This window comes from Lytechinus pictus, chromosome 17 (genome assembly GCF_037042905.1).
Source record: "Lytechinus pictus isolate F3 Inbred chromosome 17, Lp3.0, whole genome shotgun sequence".
Classification (NCBI taxonomy): Eukaryota; Metazoa; Echinodermata; class Echinoidea; order Temnopleuroida; family Toxopneustidae; genus Lytechinus; species Lytechinus pictus.
Genome location: NC_087261.1, coordinates 30273259 through 30283075, shown reverse-complemented (window position 1 = coordinate 30283075; position 9817 = coordinate 30273259). Strand labels below are relative to the sequence as shown.

General features: G+C 35.9%; 1 protein-coding gene across 1 annotated transcript; it reads left to right on the top strand.

Annotated features, from left to right (window-relative positions):
- The first annotated feature begins 1384 nt into the window (after nt 1–1384).
- On the top strand, nt 1385–4313 carry LOC129279911 (beta-1,3-galactosyltransferase 1-like). The gene has a single exon (XM_064112493.1). The coding sequence runs from the start codon at nt 1483–1485 to the stop codon at nt 2689–2691; it is 1209 nt and encodes a 402-aa protein (XP_063968563.1). The 5' UTR covers nt 1385–1482; the 3' UTR covers nt 2692–4313.
- The last annotated feature ends 5504 nt before the right edge of the window (nt 4314–9817 follow it).

Below are 9817 nucleotides of genomic sequence, written 5' to 3'. Positions count from 1 at the left end.
GTTAGAAATCATATTTTCAGACGATATATCACCCATACATGCAACACCATTTTAGTCAAGCAAAGCCAAATTCTTTTAAATTATATGTTCCCATTCACAAAGTACATAATAGGCCTACCGTTAGGGCCTGTAGCGGCCATTTTGACTTTCAAAATACATTATTTATCACCTACCTGGCAGAATGAATGATATATCTTGTTAAAAATTATGTTTTCAGACAATATTTTACTCTTAAATCACAATTATATGCATGTTATGGTGCTGACTCCTGTGAAAATTGGTTTCCCAGATCGATTGTACATAATACAGTCAATGTCTTTTGGTGGCCATTTTGAAAGTGAAAATGCAATATTTAACACAAATATGAAACCCTTAATAATATATTTCGTTGCAAATTATATTTGAAGACAGTATCCCACTAATTTACCACAAAAAATGCGTTTTAGTGCTCACATTGTGATTGTTTTTGTCCTCTCTCACATCGTAGATCATAATTCTAGGGCCTTTGGCGGCCATATTAAATATCAAAATACAGGGTTTATCACATACATGGCATGTTAAACAATAAATTTCGTTAATAATGTTTTTAGTCAGTATTCCACTCGTTTATCTTAACAAAATGCATTTTAGTGCTCACTCTTGTGATTTTTTTGTCATCATTCACATTGTACATAATAGTGTTAGGGCTTTTGGAGGCCATTTTGAATATCAAAATACAGGATTTATCACATAACAAATGATATATATCGTTAGCAATCATGTTTTCAGACATTGCTTCACTCATAGATTATAATTACTTGCATTTTCAGTGCTCAAGTTTGTAAAAATTAATTTTCCCCATTCATGTTGTACAGGGGTCTATGATGGCGGCCATTTTGATATCAAGAAAATAAATATTTTGACAAAAATAATTTTTTTCAGATATTATTTCACTCCGGCAGCACAATTGCATGTACTTTATAGCCAATGTGTGGACAATTTTATGATTTTCATGGGTAATTTGGATATTTTGGCGGCCATATTGGATTTTGCCAATTTGCAGAAAATGCTCAAGGTTACACGAGTGGCATCATTCAGATTCGGAATCAGCACCCTCGAATTGACAAGAAACCATCAAAAAACATTGTATATATAAAAAACAAGGTTCGACCCCTTCTATCCTGGACTAAAAAGTCATTTGAGAAAAGTTGATCATCAGTGAACTGGCTTATTATATTGTCTGAGGGCAATAGCACTTGTGCATGAAGCCCGAAATTACGCAATCCTTCAATCTCTTTTGCATGTAATCCTTGAAGCGTATACCCACCATGTTTCAGCATTTGAAGAAAAAAAAAAGACATTGTTGCATACTGCATGCATACTTCAATTATTTGCGTGTAGTGAGGCTCTGTGCTCTGTCGGATCGCAATACTTGATCCATAGGAACATTCGATCAACAAGCATTTTCGAAACAGGACGAGAAATATCCTCGATTCGGTTACCATGACTCGGTTTTCCAGGGCCTATAAAAGACTATTTGCTGCTATCTTATGTGAATGTCTGACATTTATGGTATGTTTCATTCCCTTTGGATCTGTTCAGAAACATTCAGTTCGAATCAACTTGTCTTCGAAAGAGACATCACAACTTGGCAAAACTGCTTTATCTTATCGTCACACGAGTCACGATCAGCCTGCATACAGATCAATTTGGAATGAGACAATAGCAACTGATAATCTCACAAATCATCTGCCACTTTTCAACAACTCAACTCAAAACACCGAACAGAATGAAGAGGGACACCAGGAGGAACATCAAGAGGAACCACAGTCAGAAACTCTTACTTGGCTCCAAAGGACACATTGGGAGTCAAAGATTGATTTACACACATACAAATATTTGAATAATCCTCGGGATAAATGTAACTCCAATGGCTTCGTGGTAGAAGGATTCACATTGCTTGTTCTCGTTAAGTCGGCACCTAATAATTACGAGTTGAGAGAAACCATCAGAGAAACGTACATCCAAGGAACCCTAAAACACAACAGTTCGATCAAAGTTGTATTCCTTCTTGGATTCCCAGCACATGGTGAAGCAGACCAAATGGATATCAACAAGGAAGCGGACAGTAACCGGGACATCATCCAAGAAGACTTCCAAGACTCTTACTATAATCTTACCATTAAGGACATGATGGGACTCAAATGGACTATGACGTTCTGCAATAATAGCCACTTCGTGCTGGTGACCGATGATGATATCATGATTGACGTCTTTACCCTTGTTGAAGATTTATCACAGGTTTACCCAGTGAATCAATTCGTACTAGGAGAGCCAACATATGGTGCTGCTCCAATCAGAAACCCAAATCATGGTACTTTAAAGAAGTTTTACACACCACTTTCTCTGTACCCCAAGGCCAGGTATCCAACATACCCACAGGGTTATGGGTACATTTTTTCAATAGATGTCGTACCTCAAGTTTTCCAAGCGTCCAAGGAAGTACCACCTCCAGTGCCTTGGGAAGATGTCTACATCGGTGTTCTCCTTGAGAAAATCCAAATAAATATCACAAATAAGTTTTACTGGTATAGACAACGACACCCAGTCAAGAATCCTCTACTTCCAACGAATGACTACTTTATGATACAATTATCCATTGCCCAGATGAAGACAATTTGGAATAGTGTTGAGAGTGCGTTCCTTCGGTAAACCCATGCATGGTCCGATACTCTACGATCGTCCTCAAATGAATAAAATGTGTAATTTGCAATTGATTATCTTTAATTACCTTAATCCATCGTTTCATTGATCTTTGTTAACTTTATACAAGTTATGTATCTATTTGAGATGTAGCCTTTTAAAACCGAGTGTTCCCATATCTCTAATATGGGAATTAATGAAGTCAGGCGTAGTGCAGTCAACTGACAAAAACGTTCAAACGCGCAATGTATGCATTCAATACCAATGTTGCTTGACACATTTTTCTCAAGGTCCCACGAGCCTAATTACATCAGGAGGGCTAAAGATATTCGTTCGACCCAACCCATTCGAATTTTTGTCAATTTGATATTGCTGATTGACAAAAATGTATGAATGTGATTCAAAATCTAACACTGATTCTAGAAATGGTAACTACTGAACTTACTTCGCCCAAATTGGGAAGATAAATAAGTGATTTGGAACTATTTTTTGACTGGCGGAATAATTAGGGCTATTTTACTGTTTTAGTTGATGAATTCGATCGATTCATAGTTATCTTCATAAATGGCGATTTATTTTTAAAATGAGCTGGCTACGGTACCCTTTCCTGGTCGGATTTGGAATGTCAGATATATATCCTATCCATTGGTAGTAAACATTCCACCCTCTAATTTCACATTTATTTTTTATGAATTTTTCAAAAGTGCCATTTTAACACACAAGTCTATGGGGAATGTTTTACGCGCGTGACACCTTTAAGTAATATGGGAAATCTCTAGTAGTGGATGGAATACCTGGCCAAACTCTTCAGTATCAAACAATTTCTCACTGATATCAATATGTTTAGTCATCAAGTGGTGCAAAAAAATGGATTCAATGGCTAGCAGGGCTACATCAGGTAAAGTTAGTAAGTAGGTCTGTATAGCCTAGGAATGTATGTAGATTGGTCAATGTATAGAGTCAAGGCCTCTTTATGTAACTTCTGATTAATATCATTGTTTTGTGTTAGTGTACATCACCTACTTAGCATTAGAAAGACCTTTAGAAATTGCTCATGTTGAAATTGTTCTTAGGAAGGGGGTAGGTAGAGAGGAGATAGAACTTTGAGAACTTTACTGAAGAGAACTAGAGCGGTACCTTCAAGAAGGTATATAGAAAAGGGCACAGAGTAAGGTAAGGTATCTAATAGTGCTCAACTAAGGAGGGAGGGGGGTGGCTGTGTGCTGCAATCTTAGTATAGCCCCCCCCCCCTTTATTAAGCCATGCCATCTATAACATTATCTTTCTCTCTCTCTCTCTCTCTCTATCTATTTATTTATTTATCTCTTCCTTCTTACATCTGAGAGGCAACAGCCCTAGCAAGATTTTGAATAGGTCAAATGCAAATATACTAAAGTAGTATCTCATTCTTTTATTGTTTCCTCATCCAATCTCATGTATATTTGGTATTTATGTTTGGGGCAGTTCTGTTATCCTGATATCTACACATAATTTACATACACCTTTATATTACAATTAATAGGGATCTATATTGTCATTGCATTCACTGTTGGGCTATATGCAGGTAGGATTTGTATACATCCATATACAGTGAAAATAACATGTATGGGTAACACATTAAAATGGGTGATAGCATAGAAAATAGGCATTTTCAATGCATTTCTTTGTACTAGTGTGAGTGTACAGATATAAAAGAATAGCAAAGTAGCTATTCAAAAAAATAAAATACATAGGTCATATAATATAGGTCCCACGAGCCTAATTACATCAGGAGGGCTAAAGATATTCGTTCGACCCAACCCATTCGAATTTTTGTCAATTTGATATTGCTGATTGACAAAAATGTATGAATGTGATTCAAAATCTAACACTGATTCTAGAAATGGTAACTACTGAACTTACTTCGCCCAAATTGGGAAGATAAATAAGTGATTTGGAACTATTTTTTGACTGGCGGAATAATTAGGGCTATTTTACTGTTTTAGTTGATGAATTCGATCGATTCATAGTTATCTTCATAAATGGCGATTTATTTTTAAAATGAGCTGGCTACGGTACCCTTTCCTGGTCAGATTTGGAATGTCAGATATATATCCTATCCATTGGTAGTAAACATTCCACCCTCTAATTTCACATTTATTTTTTATGAATTTTTCAAAAGTGCCATTTTAACACACAAGTCTATGGGGAATGTTTTACGCGCGTGACACCTCAACCTCTCTGAGATGATTCTTCGAAGCATATGGACCATGTTCGAAGTAACTTCATTTTGTGTAAACGAATAACCTAATTTTCGTTGACACGAAACCACCATACTAAGTATACCAGGAAACTTAGTGTATTCTTCATCTTCCACTGTTATCAATATCCAGATAATCTAAATCATGGAATCTGTTGCGGTTACTGAATTTCATAATTTCATAAAATTGCATCATCTGTTGAGTTCACTGAGAGTTCGTTGACACAAAACCATCATTTTCTGCACATTACTTATCTTTGTTTCTATATGTATAATTGACATTGGTAGGCATATAGGCATCCCATCATCCACATCATTCTTATTTTTAAAAAATGGGATGTAAACCAGTGTCAGTTATTTCACACCGGTGTTACATTCGTCCCTGTGTTGTCATCTTAACACAATTTGGTGTCATGTTCAATCTCGAGGGTTCCTGTTCTGTGTAGGTTGTGGGCCACAACAGAGTAAATCGAAAACAATGTAACATTGCCAAGTTGATTGTTGTTTAAAGGACAAGTCAACCCCAACAAAAAGTTGATTTGAATAATAAAAAAATTCAACAAGCATAACACTGAAAATGTCATCAAAATCGGATGTAGAATAAGAAAGTTATGACATTCTAAAGTTTCGCTTAATTTCACAAAATAGTTATATGCAAATCCGGATCAGTATGCAAATGAGGGAAATGATGACGTCACTCATTCACTTTTTCTTTTGTATTTTATTATATGAAATATTCAAATTTTCTCATTGTTCTATTAAACAAATTTTCATTTCTCCCCGAACATGTGGAATTACAATTGCTTAACATTTTATGGTTCCGTCAAGTTGGTCCTTACTGTCAAATCTGTAAAAATTGAAATGCTGTATAATTCAAACAATAAAAAACAAAAGAATGAGTGAGAGAAATAATCGATTCTCTTATTTGCACGTGACCAAATTGTGCATATGGGCATTTTCACCACAGATGGACACAGAGGCAAAAAAATAAAGTTGATATTCATGTCAAATGCTTTATGTTTTTTAATAAAACAAGACCTGAAGTTTCTGAGACAAATTTTTTTTCCGACTCTGGCAGCCATTTTTTATTTCAAAATGGCTGCCAAAGTATGGATACAAATTAGTGTTGAAAATAGTATATTGATACATATTTTGTTTTGACAGATTTTTAAAGAACAGGTTTGATCATGATGTTTTCGCGTTTGATTTAGCTTGCTATTATAACACTTTTTAAAATCCCACAGAAAGAAACACCAGTAATTCATTCATCTGATAAAAAAACATTGATGAAGTATGTGATATGGTATGTAATGTCAGTTACCGAAAACATGAACTTTTTTTTCTCATTTCCTGGAAAAGAGGATATATTATATGAAACTTGGTAGATTTCCTCTCTAGGTAACACCCCTCCATTCTACACCAAAATTAAAGATTACCAATTAACCATGAAGCAATAGGGTACCATTAAATATATGTAATGTCAGTTACCAAGTGGAAAATGTAATGTCAGTTACCGAGATGTAATGTCAGTTACCATGATAAAACGTTGGTTACCAATATTGAAATGCAAATATGTGGTCAATTTTATGGTGAAGAAATATTGTATACTTGTTATTTAACCCTAAGAAGACTGGGGGGGGGGGGGGGCTGATTCAGCCCCCCCCCTCGACATTTTTCGCGATAAATCCACTGCTCGAATGTTTTTGACCGCGTCGCTAGCTGACTTTTTACCTTCAAGTCTCGAGCAACTTTTGAGACCAAAATTGTGACCCCCGGGTACACGGTTCCGAAATTACACAACATTTTGTAAGTGCATGCAGACCCAAAATTACTCAAAAACGTGAATTTGTGTACAAATCCAATGCAAATAGTGTTTTCAGCCAAAATTCATAAAATGTATCATTATTTTTCCTTTTACTGCTAAAATCAATTAATTTTATCTTGTATAGGGCCAAAATAAAGTCCCTGACAATTTCCATTAAAAAAACAATAAAAAACAAAAAGTCCAAAAAACAAAGAAATACATAAGAAATTTAGAAAACAATAGAATACATAAGAAAATAAATGTGATGTTGAAATTTTTGAAAAATAAATTTGATCAGATGCCTATCTAGAGTATGTGAAACAAAAATTAGCATTTTAGGGTCATTATTTTATTAATTAGATCAAACTTATGATTATACGCATAAATTAGCATAATCAATCAGCAATGAGATTTTTTGCAGAATTTGATTTTATAGTTTTGTAGATAATGCCATGGGTAAAGCGCGTGCCAATTTTCGTTGCGATCGCGCGATCGACGGCCGAGATCATAAAGGGGGGCTGAATCAGTTGCATTCCCATCGTGCAAAAAAAATTACTATGAAATTGTTTTGTACATGCACTCTACCAAGTACCTAATTGTTTGTATCAGACAATTTTTTGTTTGGTTTTCGGGGGGGGGGGGGGTAGGGGGTACTTTTCCCAACCTATTGCCTAAATCTGCAACATTTTTAAAGCTTAACATTGTGATGAAGGGGATTTCCGAGGTCCCTTTTTTAGTTTCTAGGATTCTTTTGAGCATTGCCTCGCTAAAAGTAAATTCCTGGATTTTATACCTGTTAGTAGTGTGGATGTGTGATACAATTTTGTTTTTGGTTTATAAGTATAGATGAAAAGTGAAATTTGATTGTTCTGATCAATGTTGCATGGATCTACTAAAACTGTGGTGTTTTTTCTAATTTACAAATAGTTCAGTTTTAGTTTAGAAGCTGGAGTTTATTTTTTGTTGACAGCTTATAAAAGAAATTAGCAAAGAAAATGATTAAACAAATTATGAAGAGAATTGAAATCCGACAGATATGCACAAGCATTGCTTGCACTGACCAGAATAGAAATCACTAAAACTACATGGCTGCATGAGATTCGGGGGAGGGGCAGGGCCGTAGCCAGAAGCATTTTGTTGGGGGGTGTACCAGCTAAATTTGCCAACTAAATTTGGCGTGACAGCGCCAACGTGAGTACAGGGGGAGTCTGATGGGGGATGTGCCCCCCCCTACAATAATCACATGCTAAAAGATTTTGAATTTTTAGAATTGAATTAGTGGCATTTGGTGAATACTTTAAGGTAAATTATACAAAGATATACAAAGATATTTGCACTTTAAAAATAAACATTTTGGATCAAAATAGAAAGGCTAGTGTGCCGTAGTTGCTAACTTGCAGTATAATGATATACCCTATGCATTAATAATATCAAAATCAAAGATTTTTTAATTTTTAATTGACCTTCTGTGCAAGATGTCTCAACTAAAATTTCAAGAGTGCTACTGCTAACAGTGGCGTACCGTGGGTCACGGCATTGGGGGGGGGGGGCACCAGCAAAAATTTAGAGTCATTAAGTGGGCGCGCGAAGCGCGCTCAATTGCCAGGTATAATGACCTGATAGGGACATTTTAAGGACTGTGCCATTAAAAGGATATGTATCTTAGTGATCAAATAATGCGAGCGCGAAGCGCGAGCTGAAAATGTTTGATATTCAGTCCTAAAAAGGGACATAATAAGCAAAGTTTTGTAATCATGATACGTACCTGTCTTACAAAACAAACAATGCGAGCGCGAAGCGCGAGCTGAAATTTTTTGTATAACTTAACCCTAAAAAGGGACATTTTCAGGACTATCTTTGGGAATTTATGAAGTGCGTACGTATCTCATCATAGTCATCTAATGCGAGCGCCAAGCGTTTGCTGATTTTGTTAGAATTACACTGGCACATGAAGCAGTTTTTGTGGTCATTGTAATCATGAACATGATACGTATTTCACTAATGAAATATTGCGGGCGAGAAGCGCGAGCTGACAATTTTTGAAATTCAGACCTGAAGAGGGGCATTCTATGGCTTGTTTGTAGGAATTTACTATTTCACTAATTAAGTGATGCGAGCGCGAAGCGCGAGCTGAAAATTTGTTATAATTAGATCAGAAAAAGGGACATTTTAAGGACTGTCTTTAGGAATTCGTGCACTGCAAAAACGCCGGTGTTGATTTAACACCAGCCCGGTATCTATATCGGTCCACACTAATGCGAACATATGCATATGTCACTACATAAAACAATGATAACTTGAAGTGCAAGGAGATAGTTTGGTGCATAATCTTTATGGGCTTAAAATACAACAGGACTATATATCTCATTAGTCAGACAATGCGAGCACCAGGAATGATGCAACCCCAACCTGCCCCCATCCCCACCCTAAGCACCTTCTGACACCATAAATTAAAAAAAAAAAGTTTAGTAAAAATAACTTAGAACATTTTTGTGTTTTTTGCCAACTGCAAACTTGTAGACAAGTCTACAAGTTGTAGACTTGTCTTCATGAATTTGCCAACTGCAGAGTTACCAGCTTTTTTAAGTCATGTGTTCTGTTCTTTTCAGATCTGAAACGGGGCAGTACTTGTACATCACTTTGCTGACTGGTAGAGCGTATAGTGTTCTGCCATAGGCCCACTTTATAATTTGCCAACTATACTTTGGCTTTGATTATTCAACTTAAACCTTGGAAATTCATCCCACCCAATATTTATGTAGCTAGTCTTGCCTCTGATTTTACAAAACTAATGTGTTTGTTAAATCGTCAATAATTGTGGGATAATTTGCAAACTAACAAGCTTGTTCATATTGGGGGAGGACCGGGGGGCTTACTTTGTGTGTTATTATAGCTCCATCTGTTTTGTACTTAGTATTTTGCTGACTAGTAGGGCTCTAAGCCTGGCTACATGGACTTGGATTTGCCAATTGGTTGTCTTTACTCTAAAAAATCTCGTAAAACTCTTCGAAGTTAGTACCCCTATTTTTCTTTCCTTTTCTTTCTTTCTTTCTTTCTTTCTTTCTTTCTTTCTTTCTTTCTTTCTTTCTTTC

Coding starts and splice junctions, on each gene's coding strand:
- LOC129279911 (XM_064112493.1), top strand. CDS start 1,483: ATGACTCGGTTTTCCAGGGCCTATAAAAGACTATTTGCTGCTATCTTA.